General features: G+C 44.1%; 1 protein-coding gene across 2 annotated transcripts; it reads left to right on the top strand.

The window, feature by feature from the left end:
• Window positions 1–153: 153 nt before the first annotated feature.
• ELSPBP1 (epididymal sperm binding protein 1) lies at window positions 154–24,539 on the top strand. 2 transcript variants are annotated; one of them, XM_045531287.1, is made up of 7 exons: window positions 154–308; window positions 9,646–9,734; window positions 16,562–16,630; window positions 17,599–17,745; window positions 20,440–20,598; window positions 22,957–23,121; window positions 24,345–24,539. In XM_045531287.1, the coding sequence occupies exons 2-6, from the start codon at window positions 9,665–9,667 to the stop codon at window positions 23,112–23,114; spliced, it is 603 nt and encodes a 200-aa protein (XP_045387243.1). In that variant the 5' UTR covers window positions 154–308; window positions 9,646–9,664; the 3' UTR covers window positions 23,115–23,121; window positions 24,345–24,539. The 2 variants fall into 2 exon arrangements, with proteins under 2 accessions (XP_045387243.1, XP_045387242.1); XM_045531286.1 differs by having other exon boundaries at window positions 16,493–16,630.
• Window positions 24,540–27,508: the final 2,969 nt, after the last annotated feature.

The following is a 27,508-nucleotide window of genomic DNA, read 5'->3' as shown; positions in this document are numbered from 1 at the left end:
TGTCCCTGACCACAGCCCCAGCAAGATCCCATTGATACACACATGATTGAATTTTATGGGCCTTGTGGATATGCATGAGCTCATCTTGGAGCTAACTCCAAGGTAACTAACCTCAGGTGATTCCATCCAAACCTGCCTTCATATAGTAACCACTTACAAAGAACCCTCCTTTGGGGAGCTGGAATCCTATCCTACAGAGAGGCGGGGACCAAAGCCATTCAGCCAGTCCCCAGATAATCCGGAGACCTTGGGAGCAGAACTTAAGAGGGTTCGTGGAGACAGCTAGGGCGAGAAGGACTCTCTCAAAGGTACACCTCCACCTGGAAACCTGGGATGGTGTGACAGGTGGGGTCTGGGGTCCCCGCAGCAAGGAAGGAAGGTCTAGAGCAGTGTTGTCCACTGGAAATAGAATGTGAGCCACTTATATAATTGTATGCTTTTTAGTAGCCACGTTAAAAAAGTAAGATGAAATATGTGCAATTTATTTTATTTTGTAGAACTCATGATATCTAAACTATTATCATTTCAACACATAATGAATACAAGCAATTATTAACGACATATTTTGCATTCTTTTTCTCACTCCTTACCTTGGGAATCCAGTAAGTATTTCATATTCACTATATATAACGATTTGTACCTGCCCATTTCAGGTGCTCAGAGCCACAAGTGGCTGGGGACCACCATACTGGCCCTGGGAAGGAAAAGTCAGGGAAAGTGGGGAAGGAGGCCTTGGGGGTAGAGTTCTTTCTCTGTTAAAAAACTCAAAGGAGTGGGTGAAGCCAGATTATACGAATGATGTGACAGTAAGGAAGGCAGCTTGTATCCCAAGTTTGGGAGAAAGACATGGAAAAAAAGAGACTAAATTGCTTATTAAGAGACTGGACAAGTTGTCTATTAAATTCTTGGCAGTGGATTAGAATCGTCTTGGTTCTACCAGCCTTTGCACCATTCCTCTAAGGAAAGGCTTACTCTCCCTATTTTAGGAAGGAGAAAGCTGAGATTCAAAAAGCTCTCCCTGATATCCTGTCACTGTTCCTTCGAAAGGCAGCCTAAATATGTAATAGAAGAGCTGTGTGCAGGGGGGTGGGGGCGGATTTACACTGAACTTTTCAGATGTGGAATCATTTGCTACTGAGGAGCAGAAGGAACCAGTATGGTGAAAACACACTATACTCCAGTAACTTCACAGCCACATGCTCCTATAATTCTCACAATGGAATTACCATCTCCACTTAAGGAGAATATTGACAACTGGAGGTCAGAGAGGTGAAGTGACCTTCCCAAGGCCACCCAGTTGATACATGAGGGAGGTTGACTTTGAACTGCAGTTGGTTGAGTGCCACTATCTTCTCAAGGGTCCACTGTGACATTTTTGGGTTAGTCTAGTAACCCAAAAATGGGCTTAGTCTGTTAAGAGAACTAGACAGCAGAGGCTGTAGGCTAAACTGCCTCCTGGGTACCCTATCAGTGCCTTAATACTACCTATTATGGCGGCTATTGTTTTCCATATTGGGTAATAGATATTGGGGCCAATGTGTTATCTCTAACCATTTGAGAAAATGTCATGACTGGTTCCTCTTAGTACTTGTTACTGCTCCTTACAGATGGTAGGCTTCTTGAATACTTACTGAATGGGTGGTGGTGGATTGATGATGATGGATAGAAGAATGGATTGAACAATTGATGAATAGAAGGATAGATGGATGGAAGAATGGATGAGTGGATGAATGAATGGAAGGATTTATCTCCAATTATTGAGAGCAGAAATCATGTTTGGTTCTTCTGGGTACTTTCCACCAGTTCCTTATAGACAATAGGGTTCTTGAATAGTTTTTGATGGATGGTGGGTTGATGGAAGAATGGATTGAATGATGGATGAACAGAAGGATGGATGGATGAATGGAAGAATGGATGGGTAGATGGTGGAAGGATGGATGACGGATGAAAAGATGGATGATGAATGGGTAAATGGATGGATGATGGAAGGAAAGATGGATTGAACAATGGATGGATAGAAGGATAATGAATGGAAGAATGGATGGATAGATGGTGGAAGGATGGTTGATGGATGGATGAAATATTAACAATGAAGAGTATCATTAAGCAGGGAAAAAAATTCCTAGAAAGTAATATTTCCAGGGAAGTTTGGACGATAACAAATAACAAAAAGCAAAAAAGAGAAGAGAATTATAGAACATTCTCAAAATAAGTTTGCTTAATTGATTACTGCAGGCTTAACATGGTGAATAGATGTTATTATGATCATCACCATCATTATCATTAACAGCCAACATTTATTGTAAACTACCTCTACAGCACATGCTGTGCTAAGTATTTTGCATCTTTTATCTAGTTTAATCTTCCCAATAACTCTGTGAAGTAGGTATGATTATTGACACCCCTATTTTAGAGAGGGGTAAGCTGTTGAGTACCTTGTTCAATGTGACTCTCCCGGGTGCCAGTGAAGCATCCATATAGGCTCCCTATCGCCACAGAATGCCAACAATGAGAGGCCCCTGGCACCGCGCTTTGCTCTATAGATGCTCAATAAATTTGGTATGTCAACAGCTACTCCCTAAAATTAATCCACTCCTAAGACAGCCATCTATGTAGATTTTTCATTTTGGAATTTTAAATTGCCTCATATTGCTTTATCCAGGCTGCTCTTCTATGTTTTCTTTTAACATTTTAACTATATGCATATTTGTGTGTGAGCATGTGTGCATGCACATATCTGTATATGTGCATATATGATCTGTGTATGTTACGCATACATAAGTATACACATCTATAATGTACAACGGCATGTGCATGTGTACATATACACATACATTATATATGTGCACAGATACACATATATAATTGTCATTTTAAAAAATGTTTAATTGATATGTAATAATTATACATATTTATGGCATACCTGTGATATTTTGATACATGCATGCAATGTGCAATGATCAAATTAGGGTATTTAGGATATCCATCACCTCCAACATTTATCATTTCTTTGCATTGGGAATTGCATTTCAACTCTTTTCTTCTAGCTACATATATAATTATCATTTTTAATTTTGAAAGCCATACACGTCTATGATAAAAATATAAGTGGAAAAAAGTCTCAAGTTTGCCCCTGATTACCACTTCCAGAGGGTCCCACTTCCAGAAGTGACCAACATCAGCTGCTTCTCACGTGTCCGCTCAGGAAAATGTTCTGTGCATGCACATGTAGAATGCAATCACAGGGTCTCACGGAGAACTACAAGGCCCTAAGTGACCTTGGTTTGCGGATCTTACCGTCTTCACCATCCCTGGTGCTCACCATGGCCCAGCCCCGTGGACCTCCCTTCTGGAACTCGGGCTGTGCTGCTCTGTTGTCCCCATCAGCGACTCCGCCCTCACTGATCCCTCTGCCTGGAACGCTAGTTCCCCAGACTGCGTGGCTGACTCTTGGTTTGGCCCAAATCTCACCTGCTCAGAGAGGCTTTCCCTGAACCTGTTGGGCACTATCGTCCACATCACCCTGTCATTTTCTTCATTGCACTTGTCATATTCTGAAATGGTTTTGATTTTTCTATTACGGTAAAATACACATAGCATAAAATTGACCATTTTAACTATTTTAAAGCGCACAATTCAGTGGCTGCAAGTACATTCATGGTGTTGTCCATCATTATCAAGTTCTAGGCCCTTTTCACTGCCCCAGTGGAAAATCTCATTTCTATTTTGTCTTCCTCACCCCAGCAAAATATTAGCCTCATACAAGCACGATTTCACCTGTCCAGCTTACCAACAGCTCCATGTAATAGGCACATGACAGATATTTATCAAATAAGCATTAATATTTTAATGACTCCAAAATGGATATAGACATTTTTACATACCAAAGGAATCATACTATACATTCTTTTCTAGAACTTGTATTCTTCACTTAATATTATCGGTATTTTTATGACAAAACATACACATCTAACACATTCTATTTAAAGGCATCATGCTGTTGGTTCATGTGGGTGAACCCAAACTTATCAATTCTCCAATGGTTGTCATTCCATTTATTTCCAGTTACTGATATCATTAACACCCTTGGCCAGCTAGTTTCGAGCCTTGGGGGCACCTGTAATTGACACATCTTTAGAAAACTTAGTGACATGTGATCCTTGTGTAAGGGACGAGGGCCAAAGAGTCATTGGACTGTTGGGGATGGTGTGGTGGGGGGAGATGACAACCTGTAATTTTGAGGTGTGTTGGTGTGAAAGTTGATAAGGCCATGACAAAAGGATGCTAGGGAGGGCAATGTGACAGCCAAGGACAATCTGTTCAACATGCATTTGAAACATCAGCCTTGAAGGCAGACTGTGGGGGGCATAGAGAAAGTTGTCACCGTTAGAGTGGTCACTGCTTGGTGTCCTTGCTTCTTCAACCACCTTAAGGCAGGTGCCTCATGCTCACTTCATGTTGAAACTGAGCAACCTTTTCGGGCCAGAGCAGTGTGGTTAGTGACGATTGCGGGGACAGCATTTTCTAGTTCAGAGGCTTAAAGTTTGTGATTGCATTTAATCCTCTCAAGACTTTGCGCTGCAGAAATGCAACCCCATGGCAACATAGACGTTTGATTTAATGATTGGGAGTGTGGGCTCTTCATACTACCTGGTTTAAGTCATGGTTCTACCCCTAACCTTTCCATGCCTCATTTTTCTATAGCATAGGCTCAGAGGGTTTTGAGGTAACTAAATGATAATTAAACAAAGTACTCAGGGACGGGCCCACACACAACAAGTTCTCAATAAATGTTAACAACCATTAATTGTTGAGCACCTACCATGCACCAAAAACTCTGCTTGTATTATTTAATTCTTAAAACAATCCCATGGGATAGATTTCAGTAGTCCCATATATACAAAAGAAAATTGAGAGTCAAACACGTTCAAGGTCAGGCAGATGAGCAGGAATTCATGTCCAGGCCACCCTGTGCCGAAGACACAACCACTCACGTATTCGACAGTTGCAGAAATGAAGACTCTGAGCTGTGGCATGTGTCATGCAGAGCCACACAGCTGGCTTGAGAGGGGGCCTTGAGCTGGAAACCTTTGTCCAGCACATCTTCCAGGATGGTTGATTCAAATGGAGCAGTGACAATGACTGGTATTTATTAAGCACATTAATAAATCCCAGGCAGTGTTCTCACCTTTGCGTGTGTGTGTGTCCGTTTCCTGCTATTGTCAACAAATGACCACACACTTAGCTGGCTTAACACACATGTATTCTCTTACAGTTCTTTAAGTCAGAAGTCTCGCATGGGGCTAAAACCACGGTGTCTGCAGGTCTGTGTTCCTCCTGGGGGCTGTGGGAGTGAATCTATTCCCTGGGCTGTCCCAGCTTCTAAAGGCTGCCACATCCTTTAGCTCGTGGCCCCTTCCTTGCATAACTCCAACCTCTGTTTCTGCTGTCGCATCTGATTTTCTGACTCTCCGGCCTCCCTAAGAACCCTCTGACTGAGGACATAGAATCTAGGCTCATCTCCCCATGGCAAGATCCTTAATCACATCTGCAAAGTCCTTCCCCCCTTTCATATTCACAAATTCTGGGGATTAGGATGTGGCCATTATTCCAACCGACCACAGCATCTATTAACCTCCTCACGCTGACATTCAGAGACTGCAACAATGATCACCCTCCTCGCCATCATCTGGATGAGGAACCGAGCCGCAGAGCGCTGAGTACCTTTGTTGGGGTCACAGAGGTCATGGGGGGGCAAAGCATTCAACCCAGGCACTGGGCTCCAAAGCAGGAACATTTAGTTATTACAATATTCCGCCTGCCTGGATCTTAGTATCTGAATTTAAATCTTGGGGAGAAAGGTAGAAATGAAAGCTTAAGATGAATGAACTCATTGAAGCGTAGATATTGGGGTTTTTGGTGAGGCAGGGATATATAAAAGCTTGAAGCTGTAAGTAGTAAAGGGTTTGAAGGAAATGGCAAAATTTCTCTCTCTCCTGTCTCCATAAATAGTCCTAAAATATCCGGCTTGTGTGCCCCCTCGGACATGTACTAAGTGCCTTCGGGTATCTTCTTTGTGCATAACGAGATCTCAAGGTGGGTTTAGTCTCCCTCATCTGATGATTGGCAAAACTGCCCCCATATCTGCTGTGGTTTGACTCCCAAGCCGCAGCACCCCTCTTTCTTACTGGCCAGCAAAACACTGACAATGGCAGGGTGCTGGTCCCAGCTGCCCCACCGCTCAGGACAAACAGATCTCCAAGAATTTGAACGTGCCAGTGCCCAAGGAATAACGTGGTTCTCCCCTGCATGTTCCAGACGTGGGTGTCTGGCTACAAAGGCTTGTTTTATAGTTTAATCATTGTCTTGAACCACCCCCAAAATATTTTCTATTAATATCTATGACTTGGCCCAAGTAGACCTATTAGCATTTCAGACCATCAGTTGATATCAATTCCTTGTATTTGCACAGAATTCTTTACCGCACAAAGAAGCAAGCCATGCAAACAGCTACAGGGGTGGCGGGTGAGGAAGCATCACAAGTGAAGAGCAGTGCAAAGGCCCTGAGGTGTCAGCAAGCTTGGCTTGTGCAAGGAACAGTGAAAGCAGGAGCTGGGAAAGGTCAAGAGAGGGGAAGATAATAAATGAACTTCAAAGGAAAAAGAATGCAGACTATGGATTGTATTCTAAAGGTGACGGAGGATTTTGAATTAATGTATGTCGCTCCTCCTCACTTTAATCTCTTCAGTGGCTTCTGGTTGCGTTCAGAATATAAGGAAGGCTCTGCAGGGTCTGGCCCCATCCACCTTGCCATGTGTCTTAGGTCCTTGCTCCTCGTCACTCATGGCCCCAGCCACGCTGGTTCCACTCGCTCCCTGAACACATCCCGCTGTTTGCATCTCAGGCCCTTTTCACATCTGGTTCTCCTGCCTGGATGATCCCCCCCAGCACCCCCCCAGCTCCTCTCACGCCTCCCTCCTCCTTCTCTTCCTCCAGGAGTAGCTTATGTGTCATCGCCCAGAGGCCCCTCCCCTGACCTCCCAAGCAACAGTGACCTGCCCTAAGTATTCCTTTTTGCAGCCTCAGTTCTCCTCCTTCGCAGCCATGATCACAACAAAGGGCTGTATTTGTTTCTGGTTTCTTTGCTTCAAGATCTGTCTCCTCCATAGACTATCAGCCCCACGAAGGCAGGGACGCTCGGTGCCTGCTTCACCCGCTGCGGTAGGCTCATCCTCTAGCGCTGCGCCCCACACACTGTACGTGCTCAGTAGATACTCGCTCCTGAAGGAATGAGTAAAAGGGTGCATCAGGAAAGAGCATCAAGGCCGGGCGCGGTGGCTCACGCCTGTAATCCTACCACTCTGGGAGGCCGAGGCAGGTGGATCGCTCGAGGTCAGGAGTTCGAGACCAGCCTGAGCAAGAGCCAGACCCTGTCTCTACTAAAAATAGAAAGAAATTATTTGGACAGCTAAAAAAAATATATATAGAAAAAATTAGCCGGTCATGGTGGTGTGTCCCTGTAGTCCCAGCTACTCGGGAGGCTGAGGCAGGAGGATCGCTTGAGCCCAGGACTTTGAGGTTGCTGTGAGCTAGGCTGACGCCACGGCACCCTAGCACGGGCAACAGAGCAAGACTCTGTCTCAAAAAAGAAAAAAAAAAATTTAGAAAAAGAAAGAAAGGAAAAAAAAAGAAAGAGCATCAAGATGTGCCTCCCAAACCGTCCTGACCTTTGCTTTAATAATTCGTAAATGCAACAAGCAACTTACAGTTGAAAAGCATTTTCAGCAGATTGGTCTACTCTCTGGGGAGAGGCTGGAGGCTGGATATCTGCGCGGGCAGCGGGACCACAGCGGAGGGGAGCGCTGGAAAAGGCCATCCTTTGGTCAGTAACAGCAGAGGCTGAGAAAAGGGGATGGACTCAGGAGCTATTTGGAAAGTAGAACCAACTGGATAGAGGGATAGGACACAGAGAGGGGACAGGCACGACAAAGGTTCCCTCTTGCTGAAGAGGTAATATGGGGAGGCAGGCTAACATATTTTGGGCTGTATATCAAAAGCCAGATCTTGGGATCTGAGGCACTTGAGGGACATTTAGGTGGACGTGTGTCCAGGAGGCAGTCAGGATTGCCATTCCAGCACTCAGAAGGGACATTTGGCCAGAGACGTCAGTCACGAATGACGGTACTATTTTGGATTATATTCATGGGTTCTTAGCACAGGGCAGGTGCCATGGGAAGCCCAGAGGTATTAAAAGCATGGTACAGTGGTTAGAGCTCAGGTTCTGAGTCCAGGCGTTGGGGTTCAGCTGCGAGCTCCACCGCCCCCACTGTTTGCGATCCTCGGCCAGGAGCTGCTCCCTGCGCCCCATCTGCGCACATCTGGGTCAGTAACAAACCTGCCGCATCATCAGCTCCTCACTGTCAAGACTTATGAACTTAGAGCAGGCGTAGCGCTTAAAGAGTTTTGTCTGTTATTTTTTACGATGGCAGTTAATCATCAGAACAAGCCTAAGCGGTAGATAGGATTAGCATCCCCATGTTTCCACTGGGCACAGTTAAGGCTTAGAGAATTTGAGTAACTCCCCCCCCCCGCCCCCCACCAGCCACCCAGCCCGTCCTCGGTGGAGCCGGGATTTGAACCTGAATGTCCCGCCTCCGCTGGCACACGCGGGCCGACCCCAGACTCTGCCCCACCGGCCAGCGGGAATTAGAGTCGTCCACAGGAGGTGGGCGAACGAGGCGCCACCCAGAAAAAGCCCGTTGGAGGCCCGGTGCGGTGGTTGGGAGTAACGGCTGCGAGGGAGAACGGCGAGAGAAACGAGACTCCGCGTGGCAGCAGAGCCACGCGCTGTTGGGAGAAAAAGAAGTTTGGGGCTGTTGTGACTCCGGTGCTCAGTGGCGCCACCTACCTGTGGAGGGCTTAAACCGCCGGCTCCGGGTTTTTGATTCCCAGCCCATTATGTGGATTTGTTGAGTTGGTGCCATCTGATGTCCTCCCCCTCCCCCGCAACTGTCCTGACCTTTGCTTTAATAATTCGTAAATGCAACGAACAATTTACAATTGAAAAGCATTTTCACTTCGAGGTCCAGTTGGACTCGCGTGGACACTGTGAGAGGCAGGAATTATTAACCTATATTCTACTGATGAGAAAACAAAAGCCCGTAGAGGGGAAGTGGTGTACGGAGCTTAAGAACTCTGACATCATACAGTGCACTTACACACACCTAGAGCCTACCACACACCTGGGCTTTAGGGTGCAGCCTATCGTTCCTAGACTACAAACCTGTGCAGCATGTTACTGTACTGAATACTGTAGGCAATTGTAACACAGTGGTAAGTCTTTATGTACCTAAGCATATCTAAACATAGAAAAGGTACAGAAAAAATATGGCACTGTAATCTTATAGGACCACCGTAACGTATATGCAGTCCACCGTTAATCAATATGTCATTATGCACTGCATGACTGTAAATACTTTTTTCTCTTCTGTAATAATAAGGTTTTTTTTTTTGTTGTTTGTTTGTTTGTTTTTATTACCGTCTGGAGATAGAAAGGAAAAGGGCATGCATGACATCAAACCTGGGAGCTAGTGGGAAGAGGAAGGGGACCTGTAGGAACAAAATTTTTGTCTTCTTCCAATCCAGAGGGAAGAGGCCAGCCAAGATGAACCGATGGTCCAGTTACCTATTAGGGTGGACGACCTTCCTCCTCTATTCCTATGAGACACATGGAGGTGAGTATACTGGAAAACAATGGGGGGGGGGCATTTAAAAACTCGAAAAGGGCCGGGCGCGGTGGCTCATGCCTGTAATCCTAACACTCTGGGAGGCCGAGGAGGGTGGTTCGCTCGAGGTCAGGAGTTCGAGACCAGCCTGAACAAGAGCGAGACCCCATCTCTACTAAAAATAGAAAGACACTATCTGGCCAACTAAAAAAATATATAGAAAAAGTTAGCTGGGCATGGTGGTGCATGCCTGTAGTCCCAGCTACTTGGGAGGCTGAGGCAGGAGGATTGCTTAAGCCTAGGAGTTTGAGGTTGCTGTGAACTAGGCTGATGCCATGGCATTCACCCTAGCCCGGGCAACAGAGCAAGACTCTGTCTCAAAAAAAAAAAAAAAAAACTGGAAAAGAATGAATGGACCGAAGTAAAGATTCCTGGAACCAAGTAGGGAGGAGATGGCTTGGCAGAAATCTCAGCTAGACCTCAGACAGATCTGCCACTTCTTCTCTGTAACCTGGTTAAGCAGTGTAACCTCTCTGCAGTCAGTTCCCAGACTGTGAAAGAGAAATAAAGGCATTTATCTCACGGGGTTATTATGAAGATTAAATAAAATAATGGATACAAGCGGCTTTCATAATACTCAGCTCATGGTAGGGGAAATGTGATTATGTTAATTAAAAAGGCAGGCTATATAATTCTAATAAACTGAATGCTTGGACACCCTAATTATACTCTTAATGCATTTAGGAATCTAAATTAACAACCAGAAGACCGTATGATAAGCATGGAAACAGAACAAAGAGAGACCTTGATTATATATGTAGTTTACTCAAGCCATGGCGAGGCATTCTCCATGATTAGAATCCTTTTCTGCCTGAGAAATTGTTCTCTTTGGATAAGGTTCAAGAAATACTCACATATTCATGTGCTTTGATCCTGTGAAGCCCTTTTCAATGGTCACATTCTTTATTCCAAAGATTCTTAACCTGCGGTCACTGGATGAGCATTAGAGTCCATGAAAACCTGAATTTGTATTTTTAAAAAAGTGTGTATTTACCAGGGTAGTGAGAATAGCTATTGTAACAAACAAACTCCAAACTATCAGCAGGTTGACACAATACCATTTTTTTTTCTTGCTTCTGCAAAGACCAATGAGAGTGCACCCGGTCAGCAAACAGTGCTCCACATGGTCACTCAGGGATCCAAGCTCCTTCCCTCTGGGGGCTCCATCATCCCCCAGGGCTTCAGAGTGTTCTGAGGATTCTTTGCCTTTAGCTGACGGACAAGGGTCAAAGAGACCCTGGAGGATCATGGAGGAGAGGTTTTTTGTTGTTGTTGTTGTTGTTGTTGTCTTGCTTTTGCCGTGCCAGGACATACTTCACTTCCTGCCACTTCCGTAACTCATGTAATACTTAGCTGCACGCAAGTCTGGAATTGTAGTCTAACAGTGCCTTTGGGAAGAAATATAGAAGCTGATTTTGGTGAACACACAGCCATCTCAACCAAGAGGACATATAAGTTATTTTCCTACGGAGAAGTTCTGGGTTCTCAAAGGAACTGACAAATTTCTAAAAGGTTAAGAACTCACAGTTTATTCAGACAAGGAACAACATGCTTGATGGAGTGTCAACTTTCTAGTTGTAGTCTCATTTCCATCATGCCTCCCTGAGGTCACACCCACACTCCTGTGCTGAAATTCAGTATCCCCAAGTCCCCTCTGCACATATTTACAGAAAAATTCATTTAATACACACTTATTCCATGATCTCCAAGTTCCAGGCTCTGTGTTATGGACCAGGAATGCAGCAATAGATAAAACCTAGGCCCTCCACTCAGAGAGTTCACCGTGAATGGGAGTGATAGATACAAAAACAATTTTTTAAAAAATTGGTAAGTATGTCTATTATAAGTATTATAAGCATGAGGAAGAGCATTGACCCAAACTGAACCAAGGCCTTATGGGTGAGTAGCAGGGACCAAAGCTGGGAAGAAGCCAAAGGCGGTCCAGGGTAGGATGAAGGGCATGAGCAAGCCCCCAAAGATAAGAAAGAGCATGGGGTAAGGTCAAGGGCATGGTAAGCAGGGAGTGAGAACAGGCGGGTCAGCAGGGTCTGGATTATGGAGGATTGTAACCCAGGTAAGAGGATTAGGCCATCTGCTGGATTACTTTGCAGATGGCTAATAGTATTCATTATGTGCTGATTCTTACTAACAATTCCCCAAAATAACCTCAATTCCATGTACAGGGACATCTTTCCTGCTCCCATCCCCACCATAGGATCCCATACACTCAGTGGTGTCTGTGATTGCAAAAAAGCATTGATGATGGTGATAGTTAATAATTGTTAAGCAGCAGCCATGCTCCAAGTATTCTTTTAAGCACTTTCCAGATTTAAACTGGTTTAAACTTCACAAAAACAAGACCAAACAATTCTGAAAAATGGAGGCGGAACATGGAAATGATATTTAAGGATTTCTAAGTGCATGAACCCACGGATGGGGCTCAAAGAGGAAGGCTGGCTTCTCCATTCTCTCCCAACACATCCCTCATCCCCACCATGACTATTTCAGATTATGCAGGGTAAGAATCTAATCTGGAACAAGGAACAGGGCTACTAGGTTATAGATCTTGAAGTCAGAGATCGTGTCTTATCCATCTGTGTTAGTAGAGGGCTAACTGCTGTAATGACCCTCAAACATGAGTGACTTAACTCAATCAAGGTTCATGTCAAACTCATCTAATAGTTCAAGGTGGGTGTTTGGTGGGAAACATTTTTTTTCCAGAGATCAAACATTTTTGATCCAGAGAACAGGATCCTTCCGCTTTGTGTCACCACCATCTGCCAAGGACTCAGTGTTCTCTGCCCAGTGTTTGTCAGAGTTTCTCAACCCCAGCACCATCTTTGCTGGGGGGAGCTGTCCTGTGCACTATACGATGTTTAGCGACGTTCCTGGCCTTTACCTGATAGGCACCAGTAGCAGCCACCAGCCCCCTCCCTCTGCCAGTTGTAACAACCCAAAATGCCTCTAAACATTGTCTAGGGTTATAATCACCCCTCCTTCTTGATTGAGAATTGCTGCTCTATAGTCAGCTGGTAGAGAAAGAAAATAACATGGAGGATTGCTTGGGACTTTTTGAGCCAGGAAACTGGGAGCATCATGTCCACTCACAATCTATTGCACACATACAGATCACCTATCAGAATATCTCATTCATTGTACTCTAGCACTGTATCTTTGAGGGAGGGAAGGAAGGAGGAAAACAAGGAGTTGAGGAAAAGGAGGAAAGTTGTGATCCTGTACTACCAAATGAGAAAGCTAAGCTCTTACCCCAGCTCTAATTAAAAAAAGGCATTAATTTTAAATTATTCATAATTGTACATGGGTCCTTACATAATGAGGAATTTACGATAGAACAACATCTCTTAAGATGTATTCAGGAATGATTAGTCTCTAGAGCTATTGAGTGGTGAAGAAAAGACAACCCAGTATACTCTATACTTGAATTCTTATTTGCATATTAAGAGTCTTTCATTAAAGAAACCTGTTTAAGTGAACAATCTGAGAAAGAAACCAAGAAAGTAATCCTTTTTTACAATACCTACACATAAAACAAAAAACACAGGAATAAGCTTAACCAAAGAAGTGAAAGATCTCTACAATGAAAACTATAACACATTGATGAAAGAAATTGAAGAGGACACACACAAAAAATGAAAAGATAGTCCATGTTCATGGACTGGAAGAATCAACATTGTTAAAATGTTCGTACTAATCAAAGCAATCTACAGATTCAATGCAATCCTTACCAAAATACCAATGACATTCTTCACAGAAATGGAAAAAAAATCCTAAAATTTATATAGAACCATAAAAGGCCCAGAATAGCGAAAGTTATCCTGAGAAAAAAAAAACCAAAACAAAACTGGAGGAACCACATTACCTGACTTCAAATTATACCACAAAGCTATAGTAACCAAAACAGCATGGTACTGGCATAAAAACAGACACATAGACCAATGGAACAGAATAGATAACTGAGAAATAAATCCGCACATTTACAACAAAGATGCCAAGAACATACATTAGGAAAAGGACAGTCTCTTCAATAAATGGTGCTGGGAAAACTGGATATTCACATGCAGAAGAATGAAATTAGATCCTTATCTCCCACCATATACAAAAATCAAATCAAAATGGATTAAAGACTTAAATCTAAAACCCGAAACTATGAAACTACTAGAAGAAAACATTGGGGAAGCAAACACTCCAGGACATGATTTCTTGAGTAAGACCTCAAAAGCACAGGCAACCAAAGAAAAAATGGACAAATGGGATCACATTAAGCTAAAAAGCTTCTGCAAAGGAAACAATCAACAAAGTGAAGCAGAAACCCACAGGATGGGAGAAAATATTTGCAAACTACCCATCTGACAAGGAATTAATAGCTAGAATATATATGGAGTTCAATAGGAAAAAATCAAATAATCCAATTTAAAAATGGGCAAAATATTTGCACAGACATTTCTCAAAAGAAAACACACAAATGGCCAACAGGTATATGAAAAAATGTTCAACATCATTAGTTGCCAGAGAAATGCAAATCAAAATTACAATGAGATATCATCTCACCCCAGTTAAAACGGCTTTTATCCAAAAGACAGGCAATATGAATGTTGGTGAGGAGGTGGAGAAAGGAACCCTCGTACACTGTTGGTGGGAATGTAAATTAGTACAGCCACTATGGAGAATACTGTGGAAATTTCTTTTAAAAACCTAAAAATAGAACTACCATATAATACAGCAATCCTACTGCTGGGTATATCCAAAAGAAAGGGAATGAGCATATTGAAGAGATATCTGCATTCCCATGTTTATTGCAGCACTATTTACAAGAGCCAAGACATGAAATCAACCTAAGTGTCCATCAATGGATGAATGGATAAAGAAAATGAGGTACATGTACACAATGGAATATTCTTCAGCTATAGAAAAGAATGAAATCCTGTCATTTGTAGCATCATGGATGGAACTGCAGGACGTTATGTTAAGTGAAACAAGCCACGTACAGAAAGATAAATCCCACATGTTCTTACTCATATGTGGGAGCTAAAATTTTTAAGAACCGAACTCATGGAGACAGAAAGTAGAACGATGGTGACCAGAGGCTGGGACAGGCAGCAGACAGGGGTTAAAGTGGGAATGGTTCAGTCGCACAACAGGGTGACTAACGTCAACCATACTTTATTGTATATTCTAAAATAACTAAAAGAGTGGAATCAGAATGTTCCTAACACAAAATGATAAATGCTTGAGGTGATGGACACCCCAATTATCCTGATTTGATCATTACCCATTACATCAAAACATCTCATGTACCCCCAAAATATGTACAACTATTATGTACCCATAATAATCAAAAATGAAAATTGAAAAAGAAAAAAAGGAAACATATTTAACTATTTCATGTGGCATTCTCTGAACCTATGTTGTTTCTTGAGCAAGTCACTGTTCTGTGACAGGTTCTGTCAATACTTTGTGCAAAAGACAAAGCTCTTGTCCCCATACAGAAGAGTAAAAAGATCGAGGGTATGTTTCCTAAACTTTACTTATTCCAGTGTCACCCACTCAATACTTGCCACATCTGCACGCCACCAGCACCATTATTTACTCAATATTTTCTTTAAATTTGATAGTTTAATGTAATATTTTCTTCACTTTGATAAATTCATTTTAAAAGAATAGTTATTAATAATATTAGAGTTGTAATATAAACAAGCAGTGCCACTTGCCATAAATAGGAAGTACAACAAAAAATAAATACTGTACCAGGAAAACAAAATCCTATTACTAAATTCTACTAGATACTATTATCAGAATAAGGCTTTGAGCCTGAGTCTTGTCCTCTTTTTTGCTAAAAAGGGAGATTATTAAGTATTAGAAATACCGGTATTAGAGAAATACCAGTATTAAATTGAAGCTTTCTCTTTTGTGTCATCAGAAGGACTGAAGGGGTCTTTGGAAAAGGATTTTTTTTTCCAGTCTGTGTTTCAAAATTATTTCACCTGTGTCCCTCCCTGCATTACCAAATGTGATCTTGTGATCCACCAAAATGTATCTTGTATAACATTAGTGGTACCCGTTCTATACTCTGAGAAACAGGGGTTTGGGGGAACAATATCACCTGGTTGCCTTCGTTATCTATGAAACTCTTCTCCAATTCTCTTGGTCCAAACGTAAACTGGACACATTCTTATATGTCATTAGGTTAACATGTAAGAAGTTGGGTGCTAAGCCTAGGCGTGTAGCCTTCACACTACCGTGAGAACTCTGAGTCTGTTTGGGCTTCTGTGACAAAACACCACAGACTGGGTAGCTTATAAAAACAGAAATCTATTTCTCACAGTTCTAGAGGCTGAGAAGTCCTAGATCAAGGCACAGGCAGATGCAGTTTCTGGCGAGGGCTTGCTTCCTGGTTCATAGATGGCACCTGCTTGCTGTGTCCCCACATTGTGGAAGAGGCTACATAACTCTCTGGGGTCTCTTTTGTAAGGGCTCTAATCCAAATCATGAGGGCTCTGAACTTATGATCTTATCACCTCCCAAAGGCCCCATCTCCAAATACCATCACCGTGGGGGTTAGGATTTCAACATGTGGATTTTAGGGGGGGGGGACACAAACTTCAGACCAAAGCAAGAGCCAAACCAAGACTCATCGTTTGCTCATTCATTGCGATTATTCCTTCCTGGTTTGTCTTTCTGTCCTTCAGATAAGAAGGAGACATGTGTCTTTCCCTTCACCTACAAGGGGTCTGTTTACTTCACTTGCACCAAAATAGGGAGCTTGTCCCCTTGGTGTGCAACCAGAGCGGTGTACGATGGCAGATGGAAGTACTGCATGACTGAAGGTGAGTGGCATCAACTGTCCCCTGCCAGTGGGCTTCTGAGTAGGGTGGATTACAAAAGAGAATGTGTGACTGTGTATGACATGATCATATTTTTGCAGACAAGTTATAATACATATGTGTGCATAGAAAATGCTCTGGGAGGCCGGACACTCAATGCTAATAGTGGGTAATATTAATAATGATAGTGTTAAAAATGATGCTGTCTGGATGGATATCGTAAGACCAGTTGACCAAATGGAACCATTGTATTCTCTCTCTCTTCTTATTTCCTAAATTAATAAGGAAAAAAGAAACAAAGTGTAAGAGAAAAGGTATTTGAGAGATTGTTTACTCTTTTTCAAAGCCCAAGGCATTTTTGACAATTATATGATTTCTGGTTTTTTTGTACACAGAGACAAAAGACAAAATCCATATATAACTTTTGACTCCCCCAAAACTTAACGATGGCTAGCTTACTGTTGACTGGAACCCTTGCTGATAACATAAGCAGTCAATTAATAGATATTCTGTACATTACATGTATTATACTCTGTATTCACAGAATAATGGAAGTTAGAGAAAAGAAAATGTTATTAAGAAAATTATAAGGAAGAGAAAATATATTTTGCCATTCATGAAGTGGATTATTGTGAAGGTCTTCATCCTTGCTGTCTTCCTATTGAGTAGGCTGAGGAGGAAGAGAAGGAGGAGGTGGAAGGGGAGGCAGGAGAGGCAGGTGCACTCGATGTAACTTTTACTGAAAAAAATCCATGTATAAGTGGACCCAGGCAGCCCAAATCCATGTTGTTCAAGGGTTGACTGTGGAGTAGACCTTACTAATCGCTTGATGAAATGAATGCATGAAGTCTCTTCCAAACCTGATGTTTTTCCCGTACTTTGATGGTTGGTTGACTGGCTGATGATTAAATAACTCTGTCCTGTGAATGGGTTGAAGAAGTTGAGCCACTCATGAACTCTTCTCCGAACAGATTACCCGCGATGCATCTTCCCCTTCATCTACCGAGGAACGTCCTATGGCAGCTGCATCACAGAGGGCAGCTTGTTTGGAAAGCTCTGGTGCTCAGTCACGTCCAGCTTTGACGAGAAGCAGCAGTGGAAGTTCTGTGAAACGAATGGTGAGCCCCTGGAGCGAGGATGAGGATGGGGTGTGCGGCAGGAAGGAGAGAGGATGCAGTGATCCTTCTGAGGGGGGCTGGACAGGGTGGAGGGCAGGGCAACGAGGGTGGGGGAGTATTTCCAGGAGCCAAGTGTCTGCTCAGAGAGTGCACTATGACAGCCCCAGAGATAGGAATGCCCTGTAAGGCTAGGTCCTCCAGTCCCCAATGCCAGGTGTCCTGAGAGCTGCAACTATGAGCTGTGGTCCCAATACTGGCTTTGCGGTATTTCTGTTTCTGGAATTGACAACAGCCAGATTCACCTATTGACGGACCCCACCTGCGCTTCAGTGCAGCTTAACATTGAGTCTTAATTCTATTCTATACCTAATCCTAACCAAATAGTGACCAACATTCATTCAATGCCCTCTCTGCACTAGACTCTGATGCAGAAACTTTATATACAATACCCTGTCGAATCTTTCCATGGCAGCTCTATGAGATGCTTTTCTTCCTCACCCATTCAATAAATGGTCTCAGTAAAATTATGTCCTTCTCAAGGTCACGATCGCAGGCAATGTCAGAGATAGAATTTGAATTCAAGTCCATGTGGTTCCAAAGCCTACTCACTCTTAGTAAGTGTTGTGGCCTCCGTAGAGATTAAAATGCATACATTTATCCATGGGCACATTTATTCTTGCATAAAAATCTTAATTATGTTCTTCCATTAGCACTCAAAAAATCCTAATTCCATCTAAACCTTCATTTTATTCTAGCTCTAGCCAACCATCACTTGTGTCCTTAACTCTAAACCAATTTTATCCTTAAATTTCACTATAACTTTGTCCTAATGCTTAACCTAATTTTTTTTGAGACAGGATCTTGCTGTCACCCAGGCTGGAGTGCGGTGGCATCATCATAGCTCACAGCAACCTCAAACTCCTGGGCTCGAGGGATTCTCCCGCCTCAGCCTCCTGAGTACCTGGGACTATGGGCGCTTGCCACCACGCCCAGCTAATTTTTCTATTTTATGTAGAGGCAGGGTCTTGCTCTTGCTCAGGCTGGTCTCAATCTCCTAGCCTCAAGTAATCTTCTTGCCTTGCCCTCCAAAACTTCTAGGATTACAGGCGTGAGCCACTGCACCTGGTCTTGACCTAATTTTTTGTCTAAGTCCAACTCTTTTTCTGTCTCCACTCTTGACTCTAAATTCTATCATTAATATACCCATAACCTTAGCCATTTTTTAACCCTAAACTGAATAGATGGATTGAGAAAGATATTAGTTTTATGAAAATATAGCACTATATTAACATATAGTTCTAAGTCCATTTCAAAGCTTATTGTAACTTAACTCCAAACTCGATATCTAAACTTCTGTTTATCTTTAATGCCATCCAAGCTCCTTAGACCCAATTCTGATGGGGTAACAGATTAGAATTTATATAAGTCACCAGATGCCCAAGAAAAGGTGCCCTTTAACTCTTGTTCCCCCATGACATTGGGAAAGTTGTTAAATCTCCTGGTCACTTTTATTATCTGCAAGATGAGGATGCTAAGGCTGACTTCACGGGGTTTTTGTAAAGATTGGAGCTCACTTTCATACAGGCTCTGTTGTGGTTCCATTCCAGGTACCTAAGAAACCTGAGTTCTCCTCTTCTGCTGTCATCTGAGCCACTAGTCAAAAAATGGACTCTGAAGTTAGACAGGAGTTAGAATTCTGCTGTTTTCTTTACCAGCTGTTAGATAACACAATGATCATGATCCTAATAGAGGGAACTTTTATTAAGTATTTACTATGTGCCATGCAGTGTTCTAAGCACTTCACATGAAATAACCCATTTACCCTTCCCGACGACTCTTGAGATAAGTCTGATTATTAACCCCATTTTATAGATGGGGAAACTGAGGTTCATAGAAGTTCATTTGGCAAGTGGCAGAGCTGTGATTCGATGCCAGGAAGTCTAATCTTCAGAATTTGTGCTCTTAATCACCAGCTATCATCGCCTCTAAACCCAAACCCCTTACTGAAAATCTGGCTCTCCTTAAAACATCACCCAAAAAGCCTATTAATTAGGCAACACTGGGATTATTTCTTCCTGAAGTAAGGGGGGGATTACTACTTTGACAGAGTCTTCATAGTGTCCCAAAGTGGGGAGGGCAAAGGCAGGATATTGATGAAGTCTTGGGCTCTGGTCTAAGGTGGATCTTCCAACGCAGGGGTGTGATTCAGATTGGGCAAATATCACAATATAATGGTTTAGGGCCGGTGGTCTTGGAAAGGTGAAGTTACTTAGGGCAGGGTTTCAAAGAGTCTTTAAGAGTAAACAGTGTTTTGATACAGTCTACTGAAAAAGTTGAACAGTCTGATGTTTATTTGAATAGCTTTTCAGGAAGTTTCTGGAGTAAACAATAAAGTTATATGCAAGTTTTCTCTTCCCGGGCAAGAATTTTCTCTTTCAGTCGAGTCAAGTTGAAGACGACCGTGGAGCAGGAAAGTCATATTAATGCAGGCGGTGAGCCGCATGGGTGCGGATGGTTTTGGTTTTCACTTATCCACAAAATGGGAATAACAGCATCCCCCAGAAGTTGCTGGGTGGGTTTGACGTTGTGTTGTCTTTCGTGAGCTAGAGTGTGGCACGTGGTTTGTGTGTGATTAAATAGAAACCCTTTTCATCTGCTCTGCCTGACCTGTAACCTTTCCGTGATCATTTTCAGAGTATGGGGGCAATTCTCTCAGCAAGCCCTGCATCTTCCCCTCCAGCTACAGAAATAATGTGGTCTTTGAATGCATCGAGGATGACAACTACAAGCTCTGGTGCCCCACCACGGAGAACATGGATAAGGACGGAAAGTGGAGTCTCTGTGCCGACACCAGTAATCTGGGGAAGGGCGTGGGCGTGGGTGGGGTCATGCAATCATGTACTCAACAGACACCCACTGAAGCCATACTGTGTGCCCAACACCGCGCTGGGCGCTGGAGATCTGCTGATGAATAGTGTAGACAGGCTCCTGCCCTCATGAACAAATAGCTTAAACCACGTGTGACAGAGACAGGCTTTAAGAGCTAAGAGAAAGGTGCTAATATAAAAATTTTCAAAATATTAAACACCCAACTCTCATACAAATATAGGGTAAGCACATGGTAGCTCATTAAGAGTGATAGGTTTTTAAAGACCTATTATAAGGAAACCAGAAAGATGGTAAAGCCAATTCCAAGGAAGTTACAGGAAATATATATGGTCAATGAAGAAAAGAATGCCAACCTGAAGCAAGATTGCTGAGTTTCATACAAAAGCCACTGGCATCCAAGAGGCACTCAAACCTTTGAGGTTATCTTGTTGATCACATAGAAATTATTGACATCTATTGAACAAAAATTAATCACAGCCTGCCAATCTTCTGCAAGTCACATCTAATCATCTCTGAGTCTGGGCCTCCAATCAATATTGAGTGAAACAGTTATGTTTCCCTAGAGCAAAGGGTCTGCAAACTCCATCCCACCTACAGGCCAAATTTGGACCAATGCCTGTTTTTGGGACAACTCTTTATTTAAGAATAGTTTTTACATTTTTTATATGGTTGGGAAAAAAATCAAAGGAAGAATATTTTGTGACAGGTGAACATTATATGAAATTCCCATTTTGGCATCCACATATAAAGTTTTATTGGCACACAGCCGTGCTCATTCACTTGTGGATTGTCTGTGGCTGCCTTCCGACTGCAACAGCAGAGTTCAGTAGTTGTGACAGAGACACGGAGACTGCATGATAGGCACAAAGCCAAAAATATTTACAGAAAGAATTTGTTGGCTCTGAGCTAGAGCATCAGGTGACTCTTGGGGGCTGGCTAGACAATGTTCTAGGATGACACTGAAAGGCCATGTGGCGATCTTTTGGATTTATTTCAAGGCTAGATTAATTTTTGTCAACAAAAGATAGCAAATCTGGATTTGGTTGGGGTGATTGGGGAAGAAGCCCTAGAGAAAGAAAAATCTAACACTGACAACGTGTCTTCCTTGTTCTACTCTTGGGCAACCATGAGCAGGTCCTGTTTTGGTGCCGTTTTGTCGAGGGACGAGGCTCTCCCTTCACGCCTTCATTTCCTTACAAGTCACTTGGGTCTCCAGCCCCCGTTCAGGACCTTGCACATATCTGGGGCTGTTCCATGAAGGGTTGTCCCCACTGGCAGTGTGTGCCCTAGAAGCGAGAGTGATTCGCCCTGAAGAGACAGTTGCTTCTCATTATTTGTAGTTATGTTCTATGAAGTCACTGCAAACACTGAATTAGTTACCACTGCTCCTGGGGGAAACACAGGGTTAGGTTTCTGTGAGCCTCTGGTCACAGAATTTTTGTCCACCAGTCAATACATGACCTTGTTTTATGTGTGTTTCTGTTTAAAGACACCTTAATTAACACATATGTTGCTGAGTCTTTCACACCGAGCTCACAGCCAACAGCGTTATAACGCACGCTTGAACAAAGCTTCTCTAAGGCGCCTATTTTCTCCGTAAGGCACATCACCACCCTCTCCTGATCAGGAACACTAGACAGCACTTCAACAGCCCTCTGGGTGCCATTTTAAACGATGAAATCACCAACAAAAAGCATGAAAATTAAGAAAACATGGTACTAGACCACCAAAGGGCACTTGGTCACCGTACAAGAGCCACAAGGAGCAGGCAGAGCCTCACCTTGTTCCCCCTCGGCTGACAGTGTGTGTGTTGGGTGACTCAAATTTTTCAGCCTCTGTGTGTATCCAAAAATGACCACAGAAGCACCATGAGTATCGATGTTGGGGTTACCAGTAGGTTTTAATGAGTAGGCGAAGTTGCAAATATGGAATCCATGAAAAATGGGGATCCACTAAAATTCATCCTCTGAGACAAATCCTCTGTCCCCTCCCTGGTCCTCCTGGTGACATAACTTCCCCTTCTCCCTTCTGCCACAGGAGCCCTGTGCGTTCACTCTGCCTCTTCCCCACTCCACTCCCCCACCCTTTTTCAAGTTCTAAACTCAGATGGCTTCTGAGGGAGGAAAATCCAGCCTCAGCGACATTCTTCTGACCTTTAGGATTAGGTCAAAATTCATCCTTCTAGTGGGTGCCTCTGAGCAGAGCACAGATAGCACAACCAATGCTGTCATCACCCAGTTTTGAATCTCAGGGGTCGGCTCTGAAGTCCAAGCCTGCACCGCAGTGCAAATAACCTCTGTCTCAAACCCTTCTTCTCCCTAGGAATTTCCTCATTGGTTCCTGGCTTTCCCTGCCACTTCCCATTCAATTACAAAAACAAGAATTATTATAACTGCACTAACAAAGGATCCAAGGAGAACCTTAAGTGGTGTGCGACTTCTTACAACTATGACCAGGACCACACCTGGGTGTACTGCTGATGCCACGGTGAGAGCAGGGATCAGAGCTGGGTCCTTCTCCGATGGGAAGCTGAGATCTGGTCCTCCCAGCCTGCCTGAGTAGCTGAGCTTCCCAGCGAGGTGGGCTCCACTTTCCAAAGATATGATGGAGTCAGGGCTCGGGAGGCTGGGGGAGGAAATTCGACACCTGCCCAAATTGGAAGGCTGGCAGAAATCTGGATTTCTCTGGCAGACAGGAGAGCAAAGGGGGGACGGGCCAACTTTTTCAGACTCAGAAAGGTATTATTTCAAGTCTCCAGTCTGGGAGGCTATGAGTGTGAAAGATTAGGAAAGCAGACTTTCTCCAACTGGAATGTGACAACTTACAGAAGGGGATGTCCTTCTCTGGTCCCCAGAAGCCAAGGCACCATGTTGTCGATCCATCACTCCCATCGTTGAGTAGACGGCCAAGGAAAACATGAAGTTTAACTTCTCTTCCTTCGTCATTTGGGCCCCTGCCCCACCTCAGCCCATAAATTGTCAACTACCCCTACAGGACAGCTTTGTCCCTGCTTTTCTTCTAGTCTCTGCCGTCTGGCTTTCACCTGGGCTGGGGGCAGCATCTTCAGCCTACAGAAATGCTCTCTAGACCTCCTGCGTGGACCAACTGCCCTACTGTGCTCTGTCACTTCAGCGATCTGAAAGTAAAGAGAAGCCCTCTCATTGGATGTGTGGACAAAACCCACTTCTCTCCCCTCCAGGGTGGAACACTCTGGTGGCTCTGCCAATATTTGTCCTTACAGCGCATATGGCTTACAGATGACACCAAATTAGTGACCTTCCCTGAACTTGGGCTTGGTGGTGAAAATTATCTTCCCGGAACAAGGGAGGGGCAAAGGAGGGGGCTTGGGACTGTGGCTACCATCTTAACAGGGTGGATGTTGAAATGCACCCACAGTGGTCTCCAGTCTGTGGCTGGGACTAAGAACGTGTCTGGTGTCCAGCCTCCACCTCTACCCATCACAGCAGAACTGTCTCCTTGCAGGTCCCTCTCCCACCAGACCTATCACCAGAGCTGAGGTCAAGAGGCTCTTTGTTCATTGACCTACCTGCCCCCATGAGCCAGGTGGACGCAGGGTGTGTCTAACTGCTGTTGGCTCAGCTGCTCCCTCTAGCTTCTAAATCCAGAAAATCAAGACAAAGTCACTTCCATTACATTTTGAGCCAATCCAGACTTATTACTTGAACGCTGGCCTTTGCTTCTATTTTCAGGGAGAGGAGAAACATCTTCAGAGCAAGACTGCAGTACGGAGGCCGGAACATGCTTCATTTTTCTCATCTCGTCTTTCAAGCTTAAACAATCACCTTTAGAAACACCCTCTCCCCCATCTCCTTTAATCACCTGGTCCTTTGTGAAGAGCATAGGGAACATGTGGCGTAAGCACCAATAAAGGAGTCTTAAATTAACCCTGGGGGGGGTGGCCTTTTTTCGCTTTCTAGAATGAGAGGGATGGTAAATGTGCAGGGAAGAAGTTGGTGGCTGGGTTGTTGAGTCTCATGGTGGGGAGATCACACTCTCAGCCCAGCGACCTTTAGGGATAGTTGCAGCCTGCTGTCTCTTCCTGGGAAATCACAGATTTGGGTGGAGCCTTTGTAGGTACTTATTAGATTATTAATAAATAAATTAGTATTAAACAGAGGGTAAAAAATTTACTGCCAAGAGTGCTACAATTATTCCCCTCCCATGCCCATGGCAGACATCAATAATTGATTACAGAATCTGTGTCCCTCTGAGCCCAGAGGCAAACTCACATTGTTTGTTATTTTTGTTGCTGTTTTTGTTGTTGTTGTTCTCTTCCTCCTCCTCCTTTCATTTTCTGTATTCTCTGTCCCCCTCCTCTTTTTCTTCTAAATAAAACACTCAACAACATACAAAAAAAAAAAAAAAATTAGCCAGGCATGGTGGCACGTGCCTGTAGTCCCAGCTACTCGGGAGGCTGAGGCAGGAGGATTGCTTAAGCCCAGGAGTTTGTGGTTGCTGTGAGCTAGGCTGACGCCACTGCACTCACTCTAGCCCGGGCAACAGAGTGAGACTCTGTCTCAAAAAAAAAAAAAAAAGAAAGAAAGAAAGAAAGAAAGGACTTGGTGCCCAGCTTTAAGCAGTGCTGTCTGCACACAGCTTTTGGTGGTCAATCCAAGTTAGAGATGTCCTCTGCTTCAAAGTGGCCTCCCTTCCACAGGGCCGTTTCCTTCCCAGGGAGGGCCCTAGCCAAGGACTGACCAAGGCCAAGTTTGAAGGCCTGGCTATTCCAACCCAAGCGAGACAACTCTCATGAGCTGTGTCCAGAGCTCCCGTGGGCTCAGCTGAGGTTGTTGAGCCTGCACAGTGGTTCACCTTTTCTCTCCAATCCTGGTTCCTCCCTTCCCTTCAGTAGTGTTGATCCCCAGGAAACTCCCGGTAAACCTCCTGCACTCTCTGATGGGGGAGGAACTCCAAGGAGCCCCAACCTGAGATGCCCCATCTTTGAGAGATGCCATTTTTGACTATTCTAATGAAGCCGTCCTTGCACCATCCCCAAAGTGTCTTTGTATCTAACTGCCTCATTTTATCTTCCTCAACATGTTCCTCTTGATCCGAGTTTCTCTTAAGTGATTTCATGTTTTCTTGTCTTCACACACTGGAATGTAACCTCCAAGAACGCAAAGACCTTATCACCCGGTTTTTTCCAGGACCCGGATTAATCCTGGGCTCATGGCATGAAGCTGAGCCCTGCAAGATAGAAGCCACTGGCCACACAGGGGTGATCTCAATGGAACTGAAGTAATTGATAATAACACTTATTTATTAATAAAATTTTACTCGATAATAAAAATAAAATACAATTCAGTTCCTCAGCCTCACTCACCATGTTTAATACTCAAGAGCCACGTGTGGCCAGTGGCTACCATAACGGACAGCACAGGTCTGGAATATTCCTGCCCTTGCAGAAGATTCTGCTGAGTTGCCTGGAGGTCAAGAAGCTTGTCACTGCTCTCTTTCCGTCACCTGGAACAATGCCAGGCACAGAGCAGGGGCTCGGCAAAGATTTTTTGAGCAGGTGAGTGAATGTGTGGGCGGGTGGATGGGTGTGAGCACAGAGGGAACGGAAAGGCTGAGAAAAGAGGCTGGAGCTGCCTTTTCAAGGGTGAGCTGCATCATGTCACTCCTCTGCTCAACACCCTCTGGTGTCAATACCCTCTAAGAACGTACTTGCACAGCTTAACCCCTGGCCCACTCTGGACCCTTCTCGTTGAGCCCTCTCCAGCCACTGTGGCTTCCTTGCTAGTCCTCCAACACCACAGGTATGTTCCTGCCCCAGGGCCTTTGCATTTGCCCTACACTGTGTCTCAAATGCTCTTCCCCCAGATACACCTCCTGTGCTCAATGAACTCCCTCTGGTCTGGGGGTTTTGTCTATTTTATTCATTGCTACAGCCCCATGCTTGGAAGAGCGCCTTGCACATAGCAAGTCCTGAATACATTGCTGTTAAGATCTAAAGGGTGGGAAGAAGGAAGGAAGGAAGAGGAGGAAGGAGGAAGAAATGAAAAGTGTGAGGCTTAAGACAAAATGGTCTCAGGACAGCGACAAGTGGACAAGGAGAGTGGCCACAGGTCAGGAAATTATATTATCCTGGTTCCACCTTTTCTTAATGTTTATTTTATTGAACCAGGTGAGCCATTTCATACATCTACTCTGTGGATTTCAAAGTGAGAAAAACTTGGAGGAAGGCGTGAGAGTAATTCTTTATTTTAACCCTTGCATGGCCGGAGTGTCCCGCTCTCGGCGGAGGTGGGGAGGAGTCTTTCCCTTCTGTCTCACAGCACAGACCGACGTCAGGATGTGAGGGGCTGGAACAGACCTCCTGTCTAACAGACTCTCGAAGACCTCGCAGCAATGCGGCTGAGCTGGGGATTTGGGGGATCCTGTCATCTCTCTTTGCATGATGACATTTTGCGGGGGATTAATTCTCCAGGGATCAGCTTGCCCTAAACCTTGATAATCCAGATTTGTGATTTAATTCGGTCCCCTGAATATCTCACACAAGGAGAAGGATGTGAGAGGCCAGAGAGAGAGAGAGAAAAATCCAGGCTGTGCTTCCAGGAAATCAGGGGAAGGTGGGTTGAGCCCCCTTGCTCACTTTGAATGCCTCTCCAGGGGACCCCACCACGGAGGCGCCTCCTTTTTGCCGAGAGAAAGGAATGAGTGGAGTTGAAGGAGGAAGGGGAAGGGTAGACCATGCACTGAACTTTTTGACAATCTGATAGGAGAAAAGACTATTTTAACCCAAGGGGAAGCTGAGGAAGAGACCTGGTGGGTCACAGCGACCTAGGGCTATGTGGAGCAAAAAGCTGTCACTCACCGTTAGAACTTTGAAATGGCAGCTAGACCCTACTAC

Source organism: Lemur catta, chromosome 19 (genome assembly GCF_020740605.2).
Source record: "Lemur catta isolate mLemCat1 chromosome 19, mLemCat1.pri, whole genome shotgun sequence".
NCBI classification, from domain to species: Eukaryota; Metazoa; Chordata; class Mammalia; order Primates; family Lemuridae; genus Lemur; species Lemur catta.
The sequence above is the reverse complement of the archived record's forward strand: the minus strand, read 5'-3'. Positions and strand labels throughout refer to the sequence as shown.

What these genes read in the sequence shown, in the direction of transcription:
- ELSPBP1 (XM_045531286.1), top strand. Translation starts at nt 9,665, where the DNA reads ATGAACCGATGGTCCAGTTACCTATTAGGGTGGACGACCTTCCTCCTC. An exon ending in TTCCTATGAGACACATGGAG is followed by an intron (nt 9,735 to 16,492) that starts GTGAGTATACTG and finishes TCTGTCCTTCAG; the next exon opens with ATAAGAAGGAGACATGTGTC. An exon ending in GAAGTACTGCATGACTGAAG is followed by an intron (nt 16,631 to 17,598) that starts GTGAGTGGCATC and finishes TTCTCCGAACAG; the next exon opens with ATTACCCGCGATGCATCTTC.